This window comes from Talpa occidentalis, unplaced genomic scaffold (assembly GCF_014898055.3).
Source record: "Talpa occidentalis isolate TD23 unplaced genomic scaffold, MPIMG_talOcc4v2.1 talOcc4.8, whole genome shotgun sequence".
NCBI lineage: Eukaryota > Metazoa > Chordata > Mammalia > Eulipotyphla > Talpidae > Talpa > Talpa occidentalis.
In genome coordinates this window covers 22641799-22668996 of record NW_023605194.1, presented here as the reverse complement: position 1 = coordinate 22668996, position 27198 = coordinate 22641799, and the positions used below count along the sequence as shown (strand labels likewise).

General features: G+C 51.8%; 1 protein-coding gene across 3 annotated transcripts in view; it reads right to left on the bottom strand.

The window, feature by feature from the left end:
• The window catches only part of CRTAC1 (cartilage acidic protein 1), a 130607-nt gene that overhangs the window by 28887 nt on the left and 74522 nt on the right, over positions 1 to 27198 (bottom strand). For all 3 annotated transcript variants that reach the window (XM_054690194.1, XM_054690193.1, XM_054690195.1), the window contains exons 3-5: positions 20451 to 20647; positions 7554 to 7690; positions 2592 to 2748 (exon numbers count right to left, since the gene is read on the bottom strand). In XM_054690194.1, the coding sequence (XP_054546169.1) occupies positions 2592 to 2748; positions 7554 to 7690; positions 20451 to 20647 (491 nt within the window). The remainder of the gene's footprint in view (positions 1 to 2591; positions 2749 to 7553; positions 7691 to 20450; positions 20648 to 27198) is intronic.

The following is a 27198-nucleotide window of genomic DNA, read 5'->3' as shown; positions in this document are numbered from 1 at the left end:
GGGATCCTTCGGGAGCCCTGAACCGCAAGTGGGTGGGGCCTTCTCACTGCCCAACTCAGCACCAGCAGCTCTCCCTGGACTGCCCTCCAGGGGCCCTCCAGTCCCCTGAGAGTGGGCACACTGGCCGCTAGATGGCACTGTGACCCAGCAGAGCAGTGGCCGCCGGCAGACTCGACGGAGTCTAGCAAGGAGGCCTCCCCTCCCCCTTGAACAGAGCCAGGCAGCCCTGGGTGCAGGCAGCACACTGCCCTGCTGCTGACACAGTGGCCTCGCCTCCCCTTGCTGCCCTCAGCAAGGCAGCTGCTTCAGCCACACAACCCCAGGCAGCTTCCTGGTGGGTGTGGGGCCTTCTTCTCTCACCAGCCCCTCCTGTCTCCTGGCTGGAGCAGGATTCTTGAGCTGAGGTTCAGCAGAAAGGACAGCTAGTTGAGCAGTTTAGGCATCAGGGGATGGGGCTCAAACCTCCGGGGTGACCTTGGCCAAGTCCCTTCTCCTCTCTGGCCTCAGGGTTTGTTCTTTTGTGTGAGTGAGGGTCTCCAAGGTCTGGCCAGCAGATGGGGGACCTGCGGGTCTCTGAACACACCTCTACCTGACTTCCTCCCAGCTGCTGCCCCCCATGTTACCTGCTCCACTCCCCCCACTTCCCATGCCCCATGGCACTGAGCAGCGGCTGCTTGCCAGAACCCCAGAGTCAGGCCAGGCTCCGTGTGGTGGCCTTTACATTTGGGGTCCATTCCTGGGGGGGCACTCAGCTAGTTTTCCGGCCAGATGTCCATGTGTCTTTAATGGAATGACAATGGGGGCTGCCGGGTAGCTGGGGGACTTGGCGGGCAGGGAGAGGGTGGGCTGGAGAAGGCAGGCAGACAGAATAGTAACTTGGTGGGCCAAATAGGTTCTTCTCAGCCAAATGGCTTTTGGAAGTCTGAGAAGCTGCTCTAACGTGTCCTCTGGGCACGCCAGCTGCCCCAGCCTGCCTGGCCGCTCCACAGAAGCTGTGTCCCTTCCTTGGGCTGTCCCGTCCTTCCAGCACTGCCTGGCATGGTTAGCTGGTACTCCCGTCCCCGTCCGTGCTCCTCAGCTGCCTCCTCCTGGCCCCTCCTTCCCTTCCTCTGTTCTCGCCAGCCCCTCTGCCAGCCCAGCCAGCGCGAACAATGTCCCCTTCATGCTCAAACCCAGCCGCAACCTTCTGAATTCTTTTATTCTGTGTATAACCCTGTCTCCCAGACCTTGCCTCCTTTCCATCTCATCATTTTCAAGTGCTTCATCTCCCCAGCCCACCCTCCTTCTCCGCAGATCAAGGCACTTAATTGCCAAGCCAGCCCAGCACACAGGACTGGGAACTATTCAGAAAAATTGACTGTACAAATCTAGGCTGAAGCTCCTGCATGTTTATTCCTTTTCCCGGGAAAACATGGTTTATTACTGACACTCAGGCTTCCTGCTGCACTCTGGTGTGGGGCTCTCGAGCACTCTGAGGGGGCTGCAGCCCTGCAAACTATTTTATTGTCTAGTCATTTGTTCCCACTAACTTTGTCAGACAGGTCATCATCAATCTCCCCTTCCATTGAGGAGGGAAGCTGGCTAGAGAAGGGCATCATGAGGCCGAGACCAACCCGTTCCAGGCAGGACTTTGAGGTTATGCCACACCCAGGTGTCTGGGGGCGGGGGATGACTCAAATGGCCCTACCCATCACCTTCCGGCTCAGGATTCCGAGTCAGGCCGGCTGTCCCTTCGGAAGGCTGTCGATGGGTGAGTGGGGGCGGTTATATCAGGGAGGTCAACCACCGAGAGAATTGCTACATCCAGAGTGCAGGTTGGGTGTGAGGGTGAAGTCACGTGAGCAGCGTTGTGCATAGCTCTGGCGTCCTGATTTTTGGCACCCCGAACAGGAACTGGATTGCTCTGCCATCAGCAGGCTATTGGCAGATTATCAGAGTTTAGTCAGCAGCCGTGCTGGAATTAGAAAAACAGCCTTCCCTAGAAAGATCTCCCCGTCAGAGGCGCTGACAATAGGTCCTCCAACCAGAAAGACACGGCGGCAGCGGTGGGGGGCGGGGGGGGGAGCTTCAAAAAAGGATTGGGAAGATTTTGGAACAAGAACACAATTCTTTGAGTTCAGTTATCTGAGACGGGACCCAGCCGAGGCTTAGGGATTTAGCGCTCCATTCCTGGCCGCTTATGTGTAAGTAAATAATTTCATCTGCCGTTTGGCAATAAAGAATGCTTTAAATCCTGGCCTTTCTGATTTGTCAGTTTTCTCCTACAGACCCTGTTCACCCATCATTTGGGCCACAGCAAATGGGGTAAGAGGTTCCTGGGAGAGGCTGTGAGGGTGGTCTCACTCCCACTTTCTGGCAAGCTGTGTTCGATGTTCCCCATGAGCCCCCCAAAGTCCACTCCTCCAATAGCTCATCAACCATTGGAGTCTTTTGTGGGTGGCGGGAAAGAATAAGACCTTCATCCTCTCTCCCCAGGGACACCAGTCCACCCTCCCCATGGTCTCTGATGATCAGACTCAACCTTGCAGGGTGGGGCCCTGGCCCCCCAGGTCACAGTCCCCTCCTCTCCTCCCCCCCATCACTCTGCATACCTGTATATTTGTTGACCCCAGCCTCAGCAGCCACATCCCTAAGTGCCAGGATGCCCCTGGAGAGGTCACTGGCCTCGGGGTCCATTTCAATGAGGGCATCAGGGCCCACATTACCGTAGGCATAATTGGCGATGTAGATGGAGTAGCGCCCGGAGCCCTGAGGAGAAGGGGAGGAAGGTAGGTGAGCAGACTCCTTTGGGCTCTGGGCCGTCTTTCCCCCAGAAAGCAGCTCTTCCCTCCTCTGGCAAGACCATGGCTCTTCCCCGAGGCTGGGTCTCCCCTCCCCCTGTCTGGTGTCCATGGCCCCGCAGGCTGTGCACAGCACAGCACCAGAGGTGCTTGTCACAGGGGCTGCAAAGTGCACGAAGCCCCGGAATCAGGGTCCTACAATAAAGCAGCCCTGCCTCTCCTGCTCCAGAAGAACACAGCCCTCCCTCTCCCCCACAACCACCTTTTTATAGACAATTTTCTAATGTGCCTCCCTCCAGCTGAGCTCTCTCCAGCTGCCAGCCAGGGTAGCTGCTCAATAAATATTTGCTGATTGATTGATCTACCAATTCCCATTATTCTCAGTCTCTCTCTCTCTCCCATTCAAGCTCACTCCAGCCAAGATGACAAGCAAATTCCCTGAGCCATCTCCCTCCCGCCTCCCTACCCTCTACTTCTTTATTCCTCTATTTTGGTAGCTCAGGAGCTCAGCTATGCAGTAGCCTCCTTCCCTCTTCCATTCCCTTATTTCCTCCATATTACCAGAAAGAAATATATATTGCTTCTGCCTTTATAACACGGTCTCAATTTTTTTTCCCCTTTGCTGCCAGGAGAAGCCCTGGGCACCAGCTCCTCTTTACTCGTCACTCTCTAGTCCGAAACACTGCTAATGGAAGATTCTTTTCTGTCTGTTATTACAATGATGTTATTTCTTTAATGGATGCTTCCTTTCTCCCAAGAGATCCACATGATTTCTAAATCAGTTTTCTAGTTTTCCTCTCATCCTTTCATCATTTCCCTCTAATTAACTAGATAGTAAATATTTCTTGCGCTCCAGCTACGTGCAAGGCACTCTGCTGTAAATGTACTTAAGAAGTCTTTGTCCTTAGGTTGCGTATAGGCAAGTTATTGACACAAAACAACACAAGACAAACAGTTGAGCTCAAAACAAGCATGTACGGTCTCACCCCCTGTCCTGGGGGCCTTTTCTTGCTTTTGTTTCTTTTCCAATGGCCCCAAAAGCGGGACCTCCCATTCCACCCAATTGGTCACTGACTTTATTCCTTCTTAGGGATCATTTCGTTGGGTGAGAGCATCGAAGGGGTTTGGGGTCCCTGGGATGTATAGAGACACCAGCGATCATACAATGAATGATATGTTGTGATTAAGAGAGGATGTACAGGATTTTCTAGATGCACCGAAGAGGGGCTCCTAGCCCCAAGAAGGGGCACTAATGGGGAGGTCAGAAAGGTTTTCTAAGAGGAGTCTCAGCCAGGGGAAGCTAGAGAGAAAGAGCCTTCCAAGCAGAGATGAAACAGAGAATGTTGTACATAGCCACAAGCAGGTCCTCCAGGTTCTGGATGGAAAAGGCAAGGCAGAAGACATAAGGGGGCAAAGCTGGAAGTGACAGAGTTGTTTCCTAAAGACCCCTCTCCCCTTTCTTTTTTGGTTTTCTGAGTCTCTGTTGGGCTACTTAGGAATCTGTGCTTTACAAATCTTGTTACTCAAAGTGGTCCATGGACCAACAGCATTGGTGTTATCGGGAGCATTTTAGAAATACAGGCTGTCAGGCACCACCCAGATCTGCTGAATCAGAAGCTGCATTTTTACAAGGCTTCAGCATGCTCCCTATGCAAAGGTGAAGTTTGCAATGTACTGCTTTACAGCATGGCTTCATGAGGGGGGATCTCTGAGAGGTTCTTGCCCATTCCACATGTGTGGAATGATTGGATGAAGAGTGAATGAATGAGGCCAAAGGTGAAAGTGCTCCATCACTGCAGCGCGCCTAACCCCACCAGCTGTTAGCAATCTCATCAACAAATGGGCAATTAAGCCCACATGAACTGAAATGCACTCTGTTAGACATTAGAATACTTATAAAATTTGGCTACACCTACTTCCTTATGTCAACGTATTGGGGTGACAAAACTGACAAACATACATGTGCTACAGCTGTAGAAGTTGCAGAAATTCCCGTGTGAACTCAGACCATAGTAATTCTGGCAGGATGAGCTGTTCCAGGGGAAGGAAGATGTTTCTGCAGCTTTGGGTCCGGGGGACAGGTTCTCATGCTTTGGTCTACATCAGAATCACCTGGAGGGCTTGTTAAACCGCAGAGGCTGGGGTCTAGCCCCAGAGTTTCTGATTCAGAAGGTACGGAATGGAATCTGCATTCCAAGTCCGCAGGTGAAGCTGATGCTTTGTGTCCAGAACCACAGTCTGAGAACTGCAGGTCCAGGCTCTGCCCCCATCCAGCTCTAAGTCCTTGGGCAGGTTCTTCACCTGCTTTGGCTTCATCACCTCACATGTTGGTGAGGATCACTTCCCCCTGCTTCCTGGCAGAGTTGTCGAGAAGATGAAATGAGACAACACATGTGAAAGGTCTTTGAAAAGATAAAAATGCTAAAACATGAGGCATAATCATTATCGATCAGGGAGCGCTTCTTGTAAGGTATTGGCTTTGAGAGGGATCCAGAAAAGTGGGTGAGTGATGAGGCAGCTGGAGATGAAAGGCAGGCAGCTGTTCTGGGTTTGGGGTAGAGAAGAGGTGCAGGCTGGAAGGGGAGAGGGAGAGAACGGCGAGGTGGGGTGGCGACATTTCCCTGGTACCTTGGCTCTCAAACGGAGCCTGCATCAGCATCACCTGCAAGGCTAGCAGGACCCCTGACTGCTGGCAATACCATCAGGGCTTCTGATTCGTGGGTCTGGAGGGTGCAGTGGGTGGAGCCTGAGAATTTGCATTTATAACAATACCGGTGCTGCTGCTCCAGGAACCACACTTTGAGAACCACAAACCAGGTAGGCTAAAAAGGCCCCAGGTAGGGGCTGAGGGACTGGTGGGTAGGATAAATGCTGCAAGAGAACTTGTGGTTAGAAATTTGTGTCTGATACTGGTTTACCCAGAGGCAGGGCAGTCGAGGGGTAAAAATTCATCTGATTTATTTTCAGGAAGGAGGGACTCAGTTCCTGGCTTTGTCTGCCACTTACTATGTGATCTGGATCAAGTGGCTTCGTTGCTTGAAGCACTAGTTTCCATGTCTGTAAAATGGGGGTAATGACAGTGTGTACTTTCTAGTCTTATTATGAAGCTTCCGTGAGGTGACGGAGGAAACCACTTGGCTAGGGCTTCCATTGCTGTTAGTTTAAGAAGCGTTAGCTCGCACGCTTATGATTGCTCCTGTGTTTCCTGACATGTTGAATTCCTATCTCGCACATTCCAGCTGGCCCTAACTGCTCCCTGCTCCTTCCCTCTGCAAGTCCCAGGCCTGGGACTACCAAGGGGGTGGCTGGAGTCAGAAAGCACCCCCTGTCCTGGTGGCAGACCCACTGGAGGGGTTTGTTCTATTCCCCGAAGGCTGGGACTGAGTGGGGACTGAGCCAGCAGCTACATGCCCGCCTGCCAGTGGTGTCAAAGTCTCTTTGTTGCCTTTCACACGGTGCCTTTGTCCCATGGTTAAGTGCGTAGGTGTGCAGGTGACCTTGTTAGGACAAAGAGTGCATCTCTTTGTGATTAACCTTCACAGCCCTCCCACTAGCTCCGAGAAGGCTCCTACCTTAGTTGAGTGTGGGAAGACTTGGTCCTAAATGAGTGAGACAGGAAACCAGGGGAGCGAGTGAGAAGAGGCCTGGTGGGGAGGTCTGCCCTGCCCAGACCCTCCCCACTCTCTGGGTACCGGCCGCCCAACACACACACACACACACACACACAGAGCAGCCTCCCGTCCCCTCCCACAGGGCAGGCAGGAGTCCAGGTGGCACAGATTCAGGTCAGGGCTAAATGTGGCTTCACAGCCCAGCTTGGCTTCTCTTCTCAGCACCAGCTTGTTAAGAAATAAATATTTATACCTGGCACCTGCCTTCTCCCAGGGCCTGGAGGCCCCTGCTGTGAAGATTCACGCTGAATCCCCAATCCCCTTGGTGCCATCTCCATTCCTAAACCAGCCGGCCCCTTTGCCCCTGCCCCTGAGTGGGGCTCTGTGGAAGCTGGGCAGCAGCTGGGGCCCTGATTCAGTAATGACTGTTTATAAAGCCAAGGAGGGGGCGGCAGGGGAGCAGGTGACAGGAGGGATAAATCACCTCCACGGCAGCCTCCCGGCACTGCTGGGGCACAGGCCGGGCGCCCACAGGGCAGGCGGCGGCAGCTGCTCCTATCCCTCTGCACTCAGCACTCACCTGTCTTCCCCAGTTTCTGGGGCCTGGTGCCTTTGGGAGGGTGGGCCGGCAGGGCACGGAGCACCGAGGGAGCTATTGATTAGCCAGTGTTTGTACATTCAGGCCACCCCCCCCACTCACCCACTCACGTGCCCCTTTGTCATGCCTTAATTTGCTCCATAAATATTTACACGGGCCCTGGGGCTCAATGCCTGGCACACAGTAGGCAATTAGTTATAAGTATTAGGCGACTAGATGAATGAAGGAGCACGTGGGTTAGCGTTAGAAGGTTCTGATTCGTGTCCTCGTCATAGCGACCCACTCAGTGTTGCTCCAAGCTTGCCTTTGAGGCCCTCATCTGTCCAGTGGACATGACGATGACAGCCCCTGGTCAGCTTCCTTGCAGGCTGCTGGGGCCTGCCCACGAGAAAGGACATGAGCGTCTATTGTGCCTCATCTTGCAAGTCTTAATATTAAGCACCTACTTCGTGCAAAGCATTGCTGAGTTGGGCTCTGCTTTCAAGAGCCCCACTGCCTGGACACCTGCGGTCGGCAACCCTGCTGCCTTCACTGCGTGCGCCCCCCCAAGGCCCCTGAACTCACCGTCCTGTCCACACAGGCCACAGAGCGCCCGGCAAAGAGGCTGGCCACGCCTCGGGCCACATTGACCTCGTCGCTCAGGATGTCTTCCCACCGGTTATTGCGGAATTTGAACAACTTGTCCGAGTAAGTGGCCACCCCTGGAGAGAGGAGGAAAACGAGGGCTGATGGACAGTGCCAGGGCGCCACCTGGTTAGGGCCAGAGAAGGGGGGGTGCTCTGCGCAGGGTGAGCACTTCCTGCAGCGCTCACTCAAGCAGGGGAGACTCTTCTCTCTTTGGGGGGCACTCAAGTATTTTCAGTTGAGAGAAGAGACTCAGAGGTATGTGAAAGTGGCCAGCCCAGGACTCAGGAACTAGGGAGAAATGTCACAGTTACCATGCAACCGAGAGGACCTCCATCAGGGGCTGTGCCATCTGCCCTGGGCTCTTGCACCAGCACATGGGAGGTCCCGGAACTGCCCATATTTCAGCACTGACACTCCTCCAGAGCTGCTGCTATGCTCTGCTCACACACAGGACCCATCTGGGACTCAGACCGAGTGGTCCCGGTTGGTGCTGCGTCTCTAAGTCCACACAGAGAAAAGGCTGGAAGCTGAGATGTGGCACGTCTGTCACCTCCACCCCAGGGGAACCAGATGGCAGCACTCAGGTGAGGTGAGGGGTTTGGGCAGCCCTCTGGGAGAGCCCTGCTCCCAGGATGTGGCTGTGCCATTCTGCTCCTAGAGCCCTAGAGGGTGGTGGTCTCCACCTCTTTCGGATACTGACTCCTTTGAGAAGTGGACAGAGGCTAAGGCCCCTAGCGCAGTGAGTCACACACATGGACACCACACAGCACGCCACGTGTACTCTCAAGGCTCACTGCTGGCTAAGAGGCTTTGCTCTGGGGAAGGGGCGAGGGAAGGCCTTCCAGTGGCTGGAGGCTTGCTCTTCTTTTTTTTTTTTTTTTTTTAAGAGGCATGTTTTTATTTATTTATTTTGTTTTGTTTGTTGTTTATACAAGCACTGGGTACAGTCAGAAGTGCCGGAGGGTGAGCGAATTCACCAGAGCCAGAGCGGGGAGCAGAGCAGGCAGAAGGACCCAAGTACACTGCTGAGGGGAGCAAAGGGTGGCAGGAGAGGTCTGTGCGCCATGTGGGACCCTCCTCCGGTGGCCGGGGAGCAGCCGGGGATCGAACCGGCGCCGCAGAGGCTGCGGAGAGCTTCGCAACCCAGCGCTCAACCGCTGCACCACCGGGGAGGCCCTGGAGGCTTGCTCTTCTGAGCTTGCTAAGGAGGAGCTTTCCCCTCCACCCTCACCCTTAGTTTTTTTCTTAATGTGAGACCCAGACATTCATATTTTAAGGGGGATAATGTTCTACCTCTGGGACCAGCCTAGGAAACACAGAAGGGCAGGGGAGGAATGGGGAAAGGTGAGCCTGGGGAAGTTGGCTCCTGGTTGGCCCAGGGACACCCACTGGGCTTAGACCAAGGGGAGCAGAATGGCACAGCCATTGAGAACTGAAGGTCTGAGGACATGTCACATCCTGCCTTGGTTCTGCCTGGATTCTACTTCCAGGTTCTAGTTGTTGGCTTTGGGCAAGTAGCTTAGTATCTCTGAGGCTCAGTTTTCTTATTTGTAAATAATGATTACACTCAAGTTCACTGTGAGGAATAAATAAGAGGACACACATTAGAGCTTTAGCGTGGCACCTTCCAAGTGGTAGGTGTCAGCAATGACTATTGCCATTGGCTAGATGAGGTGTTCTCCAAGGCCCTGCAGGGACACCAGCTCTGCCCCGCGGGGCTGGATGACACTCGGTGACTGAATGCATGGATGAGGATGGGGCACGAGGGTAAGTGTGCAACTGTGGGAGTGAGGAAGTGAGGGTGAGTGTGTGAAAAGTGCAAGAGAGTGAGGGTGAGTGTGTAAAAGTATGTGAGAACTGATGAGTGAACAGGCGTGAGAATGATTGTGTGAGGGTGAGTGTGAGAACTGTGTGAGGCAGTGTAAAAAGGATTCCTCAGGCTACTCTGCCCAGAAGACAAGAGTCTGATCTCTGCATGGCCTCCCGCAGGCCTCCTGAGATCATAGGGACCCACAGGAACACAGCTGTGGGTCTGGAGTTGACCCCCAAGCCGCCTGCCAGACAGCAGGGAGCTGGCCCTGGAGCAGAAGCAGCCTGCCCTGCTTGACCCTCTGTGGGGGGAGAGCCCTGTCCAGAGAAGGGACTGGCCCTTCACGGGGGTAGGGGGTGATCTCCAAGACCTGTAGGGGTTTGTTCCGGTGGATGCCTGGACTGAGGAGCCACAACTGTGAAGGGAAGGGAGGCCTACAGGGCAGCTGAGGAGCCGCTTCCGGTAGAAGCACCGGGCCTGACCGTAGTGGCCTGAGCCAGCATCTGGCTCTGGCTCCCGTCCCCTCCTCGCCTTGGTCAATTCCTTATCCTCTTCCGACTTGGTTTCCTCTTCTGAGAGTTGGGACCAGCTCTGGCCCCTCAGCATAGCTGTGGGATTTCAGGAGGAAACACAATGGCGCCCTGGCCGTAGGTCAGACGGCCGACTGTGCACCCCCTCCAGGTCTGCAGCCCCACACTGCAATCCCGGGGACTGGATGTGCTCAGAAATTTAGATTTTCCCCCTTTATGTTTGAGAAAGGTAACAGTGCACACACCATTTATTGCATAACCCCCCCCCCCACACACACACACAGGGACTGGGGCAGTACCTGTAATTAAACACATTAATATTTCTGCAGTGAAATATATGAATATTCACACCAAGTGGGATAAATAAAGCCTATAAATAGTTCACATCATTTCAGGACAGGTTTTGCTATCAATTCACTTTCCCACAAACTTAAAAAAAGCACTTGAGACTTTCAGAGTGTTCTGGATTTCAGGGCTGTGGAAGAGGGCCCAGGGGCCCCCCAATGCCATCTTCACGCTGATCCCCAGGCAGTAGCAGCCTTGTCATCGCCTCCTAATGCCCGGGGGCCTCCGAGCGGGCCCTGCAGGCATCTGCGTCTCCAGCCTTCACCAACAGCAAGTGACCCTTGCCCTTCTCTGTCAAATCGGGGCCCCTTTAGACACTACCACCAGCTGAAACAGAAATACTGAAGCTCAATTTTACCAAAGCTTGGGCCTTGGGGAGAAAATAGCTGCCGGCAGTGGGGCTCTGCAGAGCTCTAATAGGCACTGCTGCAGTCAGGAGGACAATTCTGTCAAGTCCCCAAGTTCCTGCCCCCCACTAGCCAACAGGAGAAATGGGCCCAGGGTTGACTCTCGCCCCCTCGGTTTGCCTTATCACCTCCAATCCCCCACTCCTCACCCAAGACAATTGTCCACAATGGGTGTTTTACAGAATTCTGGTCTCAGAGCTCCTGGAGACAAGGTTTCATGATGATTTCAGCTCGGGAATGACCAAATATTCCACCCCTTCTCTGGGGGACTCTCAGTGGATATCAGTCTAGGCAAAGCTGTGTTAAGCCCCGCAGTAAATTACAGGTTTAATTTTATTTAATTCAGCCTTTCCCAAATACACTTGACCATGGAACCCGTTTTTGCAGCTCATCTGTAGCTGTCGCTGTTCTGAGCAAATTGCTGTCCTGGGGTGTTGATGTCTGTTTAGGCGCTGGGCTTTGTGGCCACAGGGGTGAGGGTGCCATGTATTGTTAGCCTCTTCCCCTGTTCCAGCCTCCTGGCTTCCAGGCTGACCAGGGACGCCCAGAAGAATAAACTAATTAAGGTAAAATGTGCAACAGCGATGCACAGCCTTGTAGATCATAAATGGGAACGGCAAAATCAATGGCAGCCCTTCTGCAGGCAGAGGCCTGGAGGCCTGGGCGACAGGAGGGATGGGAGCCCGTGATTTAGGAAGAGCAAACGCTCTGGCAGCTGCAACCTGGGTAATTAGGTGTGTCAGGAAGACAGATAAACAGTGAGCTGTGTGGGTCGATGGCACAGGTAATAAACACTCAGCGCCGGCCCCCGGCCCGTGTCAGTGTGCAGTCCTGCCCCGAGGCTCCTTGTCGCTGCATCCTGCCCTGGGCTCCCTCGCTGAGTTGGGGACAGTCGCTAGGGAGGAGAAGAGAAGGGCTCTTGGGGGAGTCCTGAGAGGGCAGAGGCCTATAGAAATGGGAAGGGGTTCAAGGGCGGGGTAGGGGCTCCTGTGAGAGGCCCATCTGCCAATTTCCATTCCCACCCTACTTTGGCCCCTGGTATTAAAGAAGCCTGGAAGGCCTGAGAGTCTGGGGGATCTGCCAGTTGCTGCCAGGCCTGGTGGATGAGGCTAGGGCACCCACCAGGCCCTGCTGGGTGCCCTACTGGGTGCCAGGTGCTGGAGGTAGTCACAGGGAAATAGGCATCTCCGTCCCTGACTCAGGGCACTTGCAATTGATTTGACAGCAGGATGGGCAGTTAAAGCAGATGCAAAGGGGCCAGTAGTAAAACTAATAACACACCTATGACACTTTCCATGTGCCAGGCACTTCACATATGTCCACTCACTAGCCTCACCACACCCCATGAGATGGGTTCTACTTCCATGCCTATTTACAGAGGAAGACCCTAAGGTATACGAGACAAGGGCACTTGCTTGAGAGTCCACAGATAGTAGAACCCTGGGGGCAAGACAGGGTGGTAGATCAGGAAGATGCCATAAAATCAGGATGGAGGAGGCACAGTGATGGGGGGGCCTTTATGGAGGAGGTACTTGAACTAGGACTTGAAGGGTCAGAGTAACAGCATGGCTCCTGTGTTTGGCCAGGATCCATGTGAACCCCTTATTTTACAACCGTCATCTCATCTAAACCCCACAGCCACCCTAAGAGATGGTGTGGCCCCATTTTACAGGTGGAGAGATTGAGGGGCAGAGAGGTTATGTCAATTTCCCAAGGCCATAGAGCTAGTGAGGGATTACAGATTCAAACTCAGGCCTGTCTGAGTTCCAAGCCTGTATAGGCATGGCTCTCTCTGGCTAGGGCAGAGAGACAGGGTGGTGCTCTAGGCAGGAGGGGTGACCTAGAATGTGCTCAGGAAGGAGAATCTGTGCAGGTGGAGGAGGAGAAATGTGAAAGGAAAGACCCACTAATTCCAGAACTGAGGCAAAGAGGCCATTTGTGGTTTGTGATCTGGGAAGACAGTGTTTCCAGAAAGCTTGCTTGGCAGTGGAGTAAAGGGTGGGCTAACAGGGAAGAAAATGAAGGACATAGTCACTTTTATAGTAGCTCAGCCTCTACCCTGGGTGATGACTGGGAGTGGGGAGGAAGAGCTGGGTGCTGGAGGCTGGGATTGGAAGGGCAGGGGGATTTCGAGGTATGGCAGACCAGAGCAAAGGGGGGTCAGTGACTGCAGCGGCCAGTTGGCCTTCAGGAGCTTGTCTTCAGACAATCTGAGAAGGCACATCCAGGGGGTTAGCGTATAGTCAGCACAGCTGGAGCTGGACAGAGGGGAAGACCAGGGCCTCAAACTGAGTCCCAGGGACAGCCACATTGGGCTTAGGAGGAGGAAGAGAGGGCAGAGGTGGGAGTCATCAGACAAATAGAAAGAAGGAAGGTTCTGTGTTGAGGACAGTGGTGTCAATCAAGCAAATTAATTCACCAACCTGCCTTCTCATCCACATCCAGCTCCACCCCCAGAGGGCACTTTGGAGCCACTGGGAATGTGAGTTATAGGGGCTCTTCCTAAGGATCAGTGACCCCAGTGCCTCTCTCCCAGTGTCTGTCCCCTACCAGGGATTACCTGACTCATGGTTTGGCATTGTTGGCATGGGTAGCCAAGAGAGGGGTGAGCAAGTATGTGAGGCACAGCAGAGGGCTCAGCCTCCAACTTCACACATAAGGCAGAGAGATTACTGCATCTTGGGCCCAGGTTGACTTTGGGAAGGGCACTTGTCTTTTTTAATCTGTAAAATGGGATAATGAGGATAGCCACCTATTTATCAGGTTGTTGCGAGATTAAATGAGATACCATACATAAAAGACTAGAAACAATACCTGTGACAACATACATTTAATAAATAATAATGCTACTATCATCACTGCCCTCATTATGACCATCACTATCACCACCACCATCATCACCATCATTATCCTTATCCTCATCACCACCATCATGGTCTCTGGGGGATTACAGGGCTGCAGGTCCTCAATAAACCACACCCCAAAAGGCATGGTGACATTTAGTACAAGGGCTTTATGAGACTTAGTCAATGGAAACCCATCAAAGCAGGGATGGCCCCAGGAGGAGAACATCCGGCAAAGGACATTTGAAAAGAATGAATACAGGCCCCTGGGTTCCCCAATATGATTTCTGACCTCAGTCTTCTTCCATTCTGGGGTGAAAAGGGAAATCCCATCAACCCCTGCCAGGTGCTTCATCCACATGAGCTCATTTAGCTCTGTCTATAGTCAGGAAGACAGATCCTTCCTTTTACAGAGAGAAATTGGAGCTCAGAGGTTAAGTATTTGCTGAAGTGAGATGGCACTGTGTTGTTAGGTGGCAATGTTGAACTTCAAACTGAAGTCTGACGGCACAGCCTCATCCCTCCTTGTATAAAAGCTGGGGTGTGGGGACTGGAGGGGGACAGTCCCCGGATCCCCAGAAACCTACTGTGTTAGGACCAAGGAAATGACTCCAGGATCCCAAAATCTTCATGGTGCTACTTTGACAGCCTTGGCCCCCATCCTTGCTTTTTATGGACCCTCATGCTAATGAGGCCTTGTGGGGTCGGGCAAGATGCCTGAGTACTAATGAACTCACCCTCCTAAATGGGGCTGTCTAGGGTGAGCTGAAATCAGAACTTTGCATCCAAGAGAAGTGTGACTGAGGAACAGGAGACACTAGGATCCATTTTGGGGCCCAGAGGATCCTAGGAAAAGAGGGTGGAGCTCAGGGCTTTCCCAGACACAGGAAGCCCCATATTTCCTGTTAAAACGTAGATTCTGGCCTAGCAGGTCTACAATGGGATCCAAGAATTCTGCATTTTTATGAGCTTCCAGCTGTTGCCAAAGCTGCTGGGCTGAGGACCACCTTTGGAAGCAAGGTGTACACTGTTGGGGTGCAGTTGGAACTGGGTCTGGATGAAGGGACTGCTGGACAAGGGTTGCTCTCAAGAGCAGATGGCACCCCCGCTGTGCAGGCAGAGAGGCTGGAAGGGCAGAGGCCCCAGTTGCCTCTCTTCGCTGGCATGGTGATGGCTGTCTCCTCGCTCAGTCACAAAAGTCCCTGCTGAAGGACTCAGTATAACACAGAGCCCAGAAGTCATCAAAGAAGAGTGATAAATCCAAGTTCACAAAAATAAAAATTTTCCACATTGCAAAAGCCAAGAAGAATGCTGGCAAAAGAAAAATGACAAACCAGGGAAAACTATTTGTAACCTGTATTACAGACAGAAGGATAATTTCCCTAATTTATAAAGAGGTGTTACAGATCAATAAGAAAAAGGTCAATAGTCAATAGGAAAAAAATGGGCCAAGGCTATGAGCCAACAAGAGATTCAAATATATAAAAATGTGCTCAGCCTCACTCATTTTAAGAAAAACGAAAATTAAGACTACACTTAGATACCAATTTTTTCCCTATCTGATTGGCAATTAAAAAAAATGATGACACTGAGTTGGTGAGAATAGTGACAAATGCTCACTCACATCAGAGTTGATGAGGGTGTAATTATCCCTGTCCCTTTGAAGGCAATTTGGCAATGTCTATCAAAACCACACACGTATATTCCTTTGACACAGCGACTCCATTTCTATAAATTTATCTAACAGACACACCTGCAATTGCAGAAAATGGCATGTTGTACAAACTTATTTATTTGGTGACATTGTTTTAAGAGCAATAATAGCTTGCGAGCAATATAACTGCTCATCAACAGAGGACCAACTCAACCACTGGCAAATCTATACAATGGAGTACTATACAGCCATAAAAAGAGAAAGAAATCTCAGTGAAACACAATATCTGAAACTGATGACTGATGGGTAAATGAAAAGAGCAGTCAGTTTTCTTACATTGGGAGTACAGCATGATACTATTTGTGTAAGAAAGGAGGGAGGTATACATGGACTGAAGATAGCAGATGGTCAGGGACTATTCTGTTGACCTGCATGATTAAAAATAAGTGCGTGGTAGGGATCACAGTTCCCACTGACCCACCCGGTACCCATGCTCCTCTTGCCAGGCGACATGGCGGGGGGATGCTCAGGACCATGCAGCGAGGCAGGGAGGTGGTTAGTATAGGACCCCCAGGGGCATGGGCTCTGACCAGGAGCTACAGGAAGTCCTGGGGTTCTGGATGTGGAGGGAGGTACTTGACCTGCCTCTTACCCCTTTTGCCCTGCATATCTTCCTGCCTGGTTTTCAACACATGTTGTTGCCTGAAATACATGGGCTTGTGTTTGCCCAGGTTAGCTGAGCAATAAGCCGATTTCCTGGCGTAGGCTGTCTTGGGATGGCAGTCAATCTGCCTCCTTTCTCTCCCTCTTACCTACTTCCCAATTCTTAACCCTGAACCCATACACTCTCGGTCCCTACATGTGAGTGGTGTCTCGCTTACACAAGACCCTCACTACCACTACATAGCCCTGACCTCTCCTTTCTCTTTGTGATCCCAGAGTCACTCCTATGGGCCAGGAGGGAGGCTGTGACACCCAGAATACTTCTAAAAGCTCAGAATTGAACCTTAGCAGGTAATGAGTCCACGACACCATAGTGTCTTGGACTGACACCATAGCATGTGCTTTCATTCATTATCTCAGTTGCCCATTTAAAGGCATGGACTAAATGTTTACTAAGTAACTGAAGTACTGCTTTGGGCCTCAGAAATACAGCAGCACACAAGACAAAGTATCAATCCCCAAGGAGCTGAGTGGTAGAGAAGACAAGATGAACAACTAACAACTAGTAGATAAACTGTTTTCAGGCTATGGAAAGTGCTATGAAGAGAAATAAAGTAGATTAAGGATATAAGGAGTGAATGCAAGAGGATGATCCCAAGGTGTTCAGGGAAGACCTCATCTAGAAGGGGCCCGGATGACGGGTGAGCGCTGAGAAGAGTGGTGGAGAAGCATTTCGGGTGAGGGAATAGCAAGTACAGTGGGCTCGCGTGGGAATATGGTGAGCAGGAGGGAGAGTGGAGAAATGAGGTCAGAAAGGCAGGTTGGCTCCAAGAGGAAGTTGTTGGAGGCAGTCTTCAGGGCTTTGGATATAGTCTGCCGAGCACTGGAGGGAGCTGGGCTGACGAAGTTGAGAGGACTTTTCCTGTTCTACAGACGAAGGGGTCGAGACTGAGCGAGGTCAAGTATGTTACCCAAGGTCACTTAGAAAGCAAGGGACAGGTCTCAGGTCTGCATAAACTGACACCTCCAGGGCCCTGCCAGGATGCAGGGTCTCAGCCCTCTGCCAGGGCCTTAAGCCTGGCTGGGGGAGAGGAGAGGAACTCCTCCTCCACTCCACAAACCCCTCCAACACTTTGGCACAGGCCAAAGGAGTTCCCAGCAGTAGCCACGGGTGAGGTGAGCTGCTGTGGTCTCTTAGGAAGGACCTCGGGTTGCCCATGGTGGGCAGGGGGCAGTGGCGATGTGCTGACATGGCACCGGTGTCCCTGCTCCACAGCCGGCCCACTGTCAATGAATCAACTGAATCATTCAACTGAAAAATTAACTCAAACCCACACACATCCCTCAAACCCACAGTAGGTCACTGAGAGGTGCCTGCTTGAGGCTGGGCTGCTGGGTACTGCCATCCTTACCCCAGCCCTAGGGGTCTGACTCCAGCCTCCCCAGGTGAACACTTGTACCTTCAAATAGGGAAGTCCCAGACCCTGGCCCTGGCCTTCTCTCTGTTGGCATGCTTCCTCTCAGGGCTAATGGCCCATGCATTGTTTTCTTGGAATTATTTGTCAAGTTTTTTTTTAAAGATTTATTTATTTATTTATACAAGCACTGGGTACAGTCACAAGCGCGGGAGGGTGAGAGGATTCACCAGAGCCAGAGTGGGGAACAGAACAGGCAGACTGACGAAGTACACTGCTGAGGGGAGCAGCGGGTGGCAGGAGAGGTCTGCGCACCATGTGGGACCCTTGCCTGGTGGTTGGGGATTGAACCGGCGCTGCAGAGGCTGCGGGCAGCTTCACAACCCAGCACTCAACCGCTGTGCCACCGGGGAGGCCCCCTATTTGTCAAGTTTTTATTGTGCTGTTAGGATGTTTAAGGGCTTGATGGACCAGGGGAGGACACAAAATGACCAACATAGGAATTTTCTCAAGGAGCATAGATCCAGGGGACTGGTAGAGGGTGGTCAGATACCAAGAGAAATATAAGGCCGTATTAGGGAGAGTGCAAACTTCCCGAGGGCAGGGCTCTTGTCTGTTTCATTCACTGGGTATCCTCAGTGCTTAGAATAGTGCCTGGCACACAGTAGGTGCTCAATAAATATTAGGCCACTAACTGAATTAGTCCATTAGGGAATGACTGGGGCTCCAGTAGGCTGGGAATGGAATTAACAGGACTCCAGGGTAGTGGACCTCAATCTCTCCTACACTGGGAATCACCTGAGTTCTGATAACGGGTCCCACCCCCAGAGGTGTGGATTGGACTGGCCTGGGGTACATTTTGAGGACTGGGGGTGTTGAAAATCCACTAGGAGATTCCAGTGTGCAGGCTGGGCTGAGGATTTTCAGCAGAAAGCTCTCGGCGTGTGGGAGGGGCTGCAGCTCCGGAGACACCTGACAGGTCCCACCCCAGGTACTCTGTGCGAGGTGAGCGGAGGGAAGCGTCTGTCTGTCCCTTCCTCTGGCATCCTGCCTCCCAGGACCTCATCCAGCACCCCCTTCCATAGCTCTCCCCCCCACCCCGCTCGCCTCCCTGCCCTCCAGCATCTTCCTGGGGACTCACCCCTTCCACAGCTGTCCCTGCCGCTGCTCCCCTCCTGACCTTGCCCCACAGGAAAGGGTTGATCAGCCCATCAATTAATTGTGTCCTAATCCAATCTTGGCTTGGTTGGAGAGAGGGCAGTAAATCCAGCTGGGTAATCATGCCCTGATATTTGTGTAGGGATAATTACTATCTCTCAGGCCTCACTCGGTGGCAAGATGAGATGAAAACCCATAAAACACCACTTGGGGCTGTGCCTCATTGTTTCTTGGCTGCACAAGGTTGGCGGGCTGCCAGCCTGGCCCGCCCCTGCCCCTGGCACGGGCCCCAACCTCTTCCCCTCCCATTCATGCAACCAGTAGGGCTCAACATTGGGGCCAGTCCAGGGCTGGGTCCTGGCTTCAGCTCAGCAACTAGTAGGGGAACACAATGGACCCAGGGGAAAGCCAGTGTGTGAGTGTGTGAGTGTATGTAGTGCGTGTGTGTAGGGGACAGGGATTGTGGTCCCCATGGCCAGGCAATCACCTGCTTCTAGGAGGTTGGGAGGGTCCAGGATAGTGAATACCCAGGACGACCTTCCCAAGAGGCTGCTGTCATCTGGAGGGGTCCAGGGCATGTCTGGCCTGGCCCTACAGGGACAAAAGTGAGGTCCTGTGCTCTCTCGGAGGACACTGTGCCTGGGACTTCCTCTTATGCCCTGTGGCAGCAGACTCCAACCTAGTGAGCAGAGGTCAGGTCTGAGAGAACATGAGAGTCAGGGGCTGGGAACACCTCGACCTGCAGCCCCAGGAGCATAGCCCCCCGCCTCGTGAATCCCTGAGCACCCACTATGACCACGTTCTCCACTGGGCCCCCAGGACTTAGGATTGAGTGTCCTGCTTTAAAGGACAGATCTGGAGTCAGACTCCTGGGTTTGAGTCTTAAAACATACACGTCGTTGGTCTTGGGCAAATTGTGTGACCTTTGTGTCCTCAACTATATAGTGGGATACCCCAGAGCCTGCTTCATTGAGCTGTCAAGTGAGGCTTAAGTGAGACAATGGTAATGCTAGATCAGGGCCTGGCACGCAGCAGGCATAACACAAGCCGTACCTACCACCACTGCTACTGTTACCTAGACCCCCGTGAGTCGGTTTCCCTCGTCCATTCCTTAGAATGAAGGACCTCGCTACTCAAAGTGTGGTCCCTGGCCCAGCACCATCAGCATAGCCTGTGAGTGTATGAGCTGCGCCAGATCTTGGGCCCAATCAGACCTCTTGGGTTTGGTGCTGTCCCAAATATTTCTGTCCCTTTTGGGCCTGTCCCAGGCCTATCTGTTAAAACAGATAGAACACATACAGCAAATATGGTGTGAGTCTGCCATATTCTGCTGTGATGGGGAGGGGAGCTGAGGCGGCCCTAGCCCAGCATCTGCAGGGATACAGCCCCCAGGTGACTCAGAGGTGCTCTAAGCTAGGACAGGCTTCACCTTCCTCCAAATTGTAACCCCAGCACCTGGCCCTCCAGGTGGCATGAAAGAAGGTATTTGGCCCGAATTTTTAGGGTGAATAAATGAGCTCATCTGAAAGCTGTAGGGGCCCTGTAGGGGCTCCAAGGGGCCCTTGGAGGATTTCAAAACATTTTTAAAAGGTCCCCTAGAAGTGGCACAGAGGGTGGTTCCAGGGGGCATCTGTTGGCTGCAGCAACTGAAGCCCAGGTGAGAAGTGATGAGTGGTTGAGTCACCACCACAGGGCAGGGGGTGGTCAGGAACGAGGGGTCCGGAGGGCCGGAGGGGTGGGTGCTGCTCAGACAGGGAGCACAGAGGACAAAGTCGAAGGAAGGAATGGTTGACCTTTGCTCATGCACCTCATCTCTAAGCCCAGGGGCCTAGTGAGAACAAGAGAAGGAGTCACTGGGTGTCTACCAGACAGAGTGAGTTCTCCGAGCCTGGAGAAGAAGGGAACTGAGCCTGGAGCAGCCCGCAACAGGGGCCCGAGGAAGGCCAGGGGCCCGAGGCACAGTCAGGGTTGGGGGAAGCAGGTAGAGGCCCGGGGCCCCCAACCCTTACCTGAGAAGGCATTATTGGTGTTGAGGAAGTAGATCTCCTCCCGGCCATCCCCGTCGATGTCACAGGCTGTGACCCCAATGGCATAGCCCTGCCTGTCCCGTAGCGCATAGTAGGGCGAGCTGCGCTCATCAACAGCGATGTTCACCAACCGCTTCTGGGCCCGGTCGTACTTCAGAACCAGGTTGGGACCATTGTACCTGGAGGAGGAATAGGAAGGAGGTTGGGGAGGAGAACCGGGCCCACCCAGTTCCACCCAACTGGAGTGATGGAGCAGTGGACTCAGTCCTCCCAGGCAGTTCAGCCCCATGGTGCTCCTGGGGCACCCTGGGTAACCTTGTCTTCGAGGTCCTTGGGCGTTTGATGAGTGCCCCTCAGCAGATACAGACCGAGGCAGAATGAATCAACTGGGACACAATACAAGGAGCAGGGTGGTGGAACAGAGTGGGCAGCCAACCCCGTAACCTCAGGCTTTGCTGAAGCAAACAAAAACTTCTCTGACATTTTGATCTTGCCCATTTCAATGAAAAGCCCCCTTTATTGATATAATCTTGTTAATTTAAATCTAAAACAATCAAGTGGGGTAGGTGTGGGAAGCTGTATTTATTATTAATCCATTTTACAGATGAGGCAACTGAGTTTCCTTGGGACAACTCAGGCTCAGAGAGGGTAAGTGCCCTGCCCAAGGTAACACAGCTTGTGTGGCCATTTGGAACCAAGTCCTTTTGACTTTCCGGAGAGTCCTTGTGTGAGTGAGCCCAGGAGGAGCAGAAGGCACTGGTTTGGAATGATTCTCCTGACAGAAAACAGTAGTACGAAATTAGCACCTCAGATGGGAGTATATGAACACATCTAAAGTCAGTAGATGAACTTGCTGGATCTTTTTTGAAGGAATTCAAAACAGAAGATTTTAAATGCTCATCAGTCCTCATCTCTCCTTGTCTCCCTCTCCTGCAGCCAGCGCTGCACTGAGCCCCCAGGCTTGTTCTTGCCTCAGGGACTTTGCACTTTCTCTTCCCTCTGCCAGAATGCTTTTCCTCCAGATACCCACGTGGCTGTCTCCATCCTTCACCCCCTTCAGGTCTTTACTCAATTATTCTCCCTGCTCACATTCCTAAAACTTGCAACCACACCCCATATGCCTTAGCCCTCCCCCACTCTTTCCCCAGCTTTTACCACCAGCAAACAATCCTCTCCCTTCCTGTTTATCTCCTCCTTCTCTGTCTGACTCCACTAGAATGCTACTCCAGGAGGGCAGAACTCTGTTTTGTTCCCCAGGTCTAGACCAGTGCCTGGCACCCAATAAGTGCTCAGTAAATACCTGTTGGGAATGAATGAGACCTCTGAGCTCAAGTCTGACTCATAAAGTCTCAGGTGTCCTACAGTGGATTTCTGGCCATTACCTTCCTGTAGGTAGAAAGCTCCGTGCCCAAGGTCACCCCCAGGCAGCACACCATGACTGCCTGGAGGCCTCCTCTGCCTCCTGGGAACACCAGCGTGCCAGGCTCTCAAAGAAACCCAGCCAACCCCCATCCATTAGTCGCCCGCCTTCTGCCTTTGTTTTAACCCGAACGAGTACATCCTGAGTGAGGCTCAGCTGCCAGCCTTGCATGGTCCCTGGCTGAGAACACTTTGGGGAGGGCAGAAAGAACTCTCCAAGGTCTTTGAGAGAAATTACTTCTTGCTTTCCTGAAATAGATCCAACTTGGCCGTCTCCTCGTCACAGAGATGCAAAGCCAGTCAAGTTTGGGGGAGCAACTGGCTGGGTGCCTTCTGGCACCCAAAGTGTGTAAGAGGGAGCGAGAGCTCACTGGGGGCTGAGTCAGCGCCGGGTGATGGAAGGCTGTGCCTGACACGCCTTGACAAAGAGGTCTGGGGCGGCGCGTCAAGGCTCAGTGCGGCCTAGGGTATCTGTCTGTGTGGGGGAGATAGAACGCTTGGGTTCCAGCACCATCAGCAGCTGATTCCAGCCACCAGGGACAGGAAGCAACTTCTGGTGCTAAACGCTCCTCTTCAATACCTCGTGTCTTCCCTTTATAACCTCCGCGCCTGCCCCTCAAAAGGCAACAAAAGTTCTAGAATGGTGGGTCTCGTCCAAAGCCTTCACACAGGCTTTGTTTCAACTGGGCCCCACATAACACTGGAAGGACAGTTAGTAAGGCATTTTTCTAGAAAAGGGAAGGAGTCTGAGGGTCAGAGAAGCAGAGCGAGCTGCCCAAGCAGCTGGGCTGTGGCAGCGCTGGGCCTCCAGCCATCTCCAGGGCCCAGACCCATCCTTTCCACGCTGCCCATGGTGCTGACACTCTTGGTCCTGTGCATTTTTCCTCCTGATAACCCTTTCCAAAGTAGCTATGTGAGAAATGCCCAAAGTCTCATGTAAATGGTGGAGATAACAATCCTATGCTGCTACAGCAGTTTACAGTTTACAAAGCAGTCGCTCATCCTTGACTTCGTTTGCTTCTCACAAGAGTCAAGACCCTTGCTGGGGAGGAGGATTATGACGTCAGGTGTTCAGTTCCCTTCTGACCAGGGTCTGGGCTTCTCCGGGGCTCTGCTGGCCTGATGCCTGGGCCTCTCACAGTCTTCCCTGGGACAGCCAGTCCTACCCCTTCTGCTCCTCGCTGCAGAGCTGATGCTCCAGCCCCTCAGCACCCCGTAAACAGGCTCTGCCCTTTCCAGCTCCCATGACTTTGCTCAGCTGCAGCCGTATCCTCCCGGGGGAATATTCTTGTTCTCTCCACTCTCCCGTCCTCCCACGAAGCTTTGCCCCAACTGCTTTGGTTGGATGTGAGCCTCTTCTCTGGATACCCACAGTGTTTTGCGCCTCACTACTCCTGCGAGGGCAGAGTTGTTTGTATTCCAACATCACTTTCCTCATTAAAACATATGCTTCTTGGGCCGGGAAGCATTTGCTGTGCCTAGAGCAATGCGTGGCACAGAGAGGCCGCTCAGCAAATGTCTGTCCAGTGCAAGGAAGTGCAAGGAAGGGCGAGACTCTTTGCACTACAGAACTCTGGATGATGCTAGGGCACAGCAGCAGGAGAGGACAGCAAGGATTTGGCCTCCATTATTTTCTGGTTTTGAATGCAAAGTTGACGGTACATTGGCTGGCCATTTTAGAAACCAGCAGTAATGAAGAGATTTAACTGGATGACGACTATCTTTGTAATGGGTTCATGATTAAATATACAGTAGCTATTGAAATAAAAATGAATGAGTGAATAAGGGGGTAAGTGAATGAATAAATAAAATTAATCATGAGTAGCATTAGCAAAACACTTACAAGGGGCCGGGCACTTTCTATTTCCATATCTCATTTCATTCTCATGTCAACCCCAGGGTGTTAGAGATGCAGAGCCTGAGGACCAGTGACTAGCCTGCCCCTGGTCTCTCTGGCCAGTCCCCACACTGACGAGCCTGGGAGCTGGACCTGAGGGGTTTCATGCTTCCTCTCTTGGACATCTAGCACAGATTGTTGGGCAATTCTAGACATTCAGGAGGATTCGCAGTTTAGTTGAATGGGGTCAGGAAATGGGACCCGGTCCCGTGTTCTCGAAAAGCAGCTGTGACTTGTTAATATTGACAGCCGGGCCAGCAGGCAGACAGGATTGGCTGGGAAGTAACTGGAAAATCAGCTAGAGAGGCCTCAGCAGGGCTTGACCAGTAAGTCTGTCTAGTTCTGGTGCCAGTCCAGTGTGACAGGATGGCTTTAGATGGGACGGGGCCCCGGGGTTAGGCCAAGAGCAGCCTGGGTAGGGGGTCCTGCCCTTCCCACTTCCTGACTCTGACCTTGAGCTTGTCACTCAGTTCCTCTAAGCTCCAGCAGCTTCATCTATAACGGGGCTGCTATGTACCTCGCAGGATGTCTCTAAGGATAAGTGAGAGAGAGTGTGTGATAACACTTGGTAAACTGTGAAAAGTTGCACAATTAAACGTTCTCATCATTATTAGAAACAAAAAACAAAAACTGAGGCACAATCTCTCACTCTCTGGTGATCATTTTGAGAATTTCCAAACACGCTCTAGTATTTCTCACTGCGAAGCATCCCACCTTGAGCGCTCTGGGCCTCTGAGGGCACATTTCTTTATTCCCCTTTATAACCAAACTTCTACAGGACTGGTGCTCATGCGTTGTCTCCACTTCCTCGCCACCCACTTATCCCCCGCCAGGCATTCGACCCTGACTCCAGCAAAGTGCTCTTGTTACTGTCATTGGTAGTTTTCATGTGACCATGTCCGGGTCCCCTTTCTGTCCTGCGCTTTCTTCTCGCCTCTCTAGAGGCAGGTGGCCCCCTGCTGCTCTCAGCCTGCATGGAGCCACTTCCCTTTTAAACCCCTCCTCAGCTCTGAGGATGCCGTCCTGGTTTTCCTTCTCTGCCTTGACTCCCTCTCCTTCCCTGCTTTGCAAGTCCTCCCTTATCTCCCAATGTGGGAGTCCCAGACCTGGTTCCTGGCCCCTTCCAGTCTCCCCCTCTTCTTTCACTGGAGAACAATATCCATTCCCATGACTGACAATTCACAAATTGGTATCTCCAACCCGAACCCCAGTGCAAATCAGACTCAGACCTGACCGCCCCCCTGACAACTCCCCTTGCACACCCCACTGTCTTCTTTTTGGAAAGTGTCTAACATGGAGCTATTGAGCTCTTACCACCTACCCCCCACAAAAAAATATGACATCAGCCTGGGCTCTCCTCCCCCTGGCCCACACATCTAAATCATTGGTCAATCTGTCATTTCTACCTTCTAAAACCCTTCAGGTCCTTTCTCTTCTTTCTCCTCCTTTTGCTACCATCTCTGGAGAACCTCCTTTCTCTGTCCCTCACTTGCCCCATGCCAGTCAAATTCCCCCACACTCTCCACTGTAGCCAGAGTTATCTTCTTAAAACAAATCAGATCAGGGCCTCCCTGGTGGTGCAAGGGGTTAAGCACCGCACTGTGAAGCAATCCACAGCCTCTGTAGCACGAGTTTGATCCCCAGCCGACCAGGGAGCAGCCCACATGGTGCAGCAGACCTCTCCTGTCTCGCCCGCTGCTCCCCTCAGCAGTGTATTTCAGTCAGTCTGCCTGTTTTGTTCCCCACTCTGTCTCTGATGAATCCTCTCACCCCCCGCATCCCTGGTCTGTACCCCAGCTCTTGTATGCATAAATAAATACATCTTTAAAAAAAATCAGATCAGCGTCTCTCCTGCCTAACATCCTGCGTGCCCCCCTTTATTTCAGAACGAGACCCAGGGCCCATATCAGGCCTGGCTGGGTGCCGGCTTGTCTGCTGACCTCCCCTGTCACGGGGTCTCCTTTCAGCTCCTGACATTGCAACAGGTGCAGTGCCAGCCTGGGTCCCCTCATAGGACCACTCCCTCTGTCTAGAACACTCTCCCTCCACTTCCCTCCTGTTTGGTCATCCTTCCCATCTCACCCTAACAGGCACCTCCTTGGAGGGAGCTTTCCATGCCCTATCCAATCAAGACATCATGCTCCTGCTCTTGTTTGCTTATTGATTGCCCCTTTCTCCCATAAGCTTTATGAGACTGGGACTATCTTCTGCCTCCCTGTCACCTACTTCTTACCGAGTGCTCAACAAATACTTTCAGAGTAAATGAAAGAGAAGGAAAATAGAAGCTCTTCACTGGGTAACTGAGCAAAAGGTGACTGAGCCACCAGTCTTTTGATTGTCTTTGACCTTTCCTTGTGATTAGTTTCCAAAAGATATGGACAAACATAGACATGGCAAAGAGGAGGCCAAGAGTCAGTGTCCTGCATAAGGGTGAGGGAGAGTAACAAGGTATTGTAGATAGGGACAGAAGCTCAACCTTTTTTTCTGCTGAGCATTGTTGACCTGTATGAAAAAAATCACTTAGGCAGTTACATAAGGGAAAGTCTCATTAAAGGATATAATAATTATTGAGTATTTTCTATATGCTAGATACCATGCTAAGTAATTTACACAAATCTCAGAAAAAATTCTTAATTTGATATATAAAATATGCTATGAATTTGGAAACTCAAGGGCAGAGAACTTTTTTATTAGAAAATAAAAATAATGAGAAATATGTATTCAACATTATATTTACAGAAGAGAGGCAGGGCACAAAGAAGAGACATGTTTGAATACACAAAGAATGAAAGATAGAGACACACACAAGGATATGTGTCTATTTTTGTAAATAAAGTTTTATTGGAACACAGACCTGGTCATTCATTTGCATGGTACTTCATTCATTTGCATGGACTTCTGCTACACAACAGAGTTGAGTAGTTGTGATAGCGACTGTATGGCTCTAAAGTTGAAAATATTTACCGTTTGGTCCTTTACAGAAAAAGATTTCCAACCCTTGGTTTTAGGGGTGTTAGCTTTATACTTATGGCCGTAGTACAAGTCCTAAGTGAATCATTATCACAATAGAACACAAAATTAGAATAAGCAGCAGCAGAAAAGTAAATTGGGAAAATATAATTTTTCTGAAACAAGTATTTCAGGGATAGTAATAGGTGTTATGTAAGGAAGATATTAAGTTTTAAGATAGACATGATGAGGCAAGGTAATGTGTGTGTGTGTGTGTGTGTGTGTGTGTGTGTGTGAGAGAGAGAGAGAGAGAGAGAGACAGATACTGAATAAAAGCTGCCAGAGTAAAGGCTAAAAGAAGAGTGCCTTTAAGTGAGTAAAGCGGTAAAAGAGTGTGGTAGGTGATCTCCAAAGATGGCTGCCATCACTTACTTTCTTCTGTGTATACATATGTGGCTCCATCCA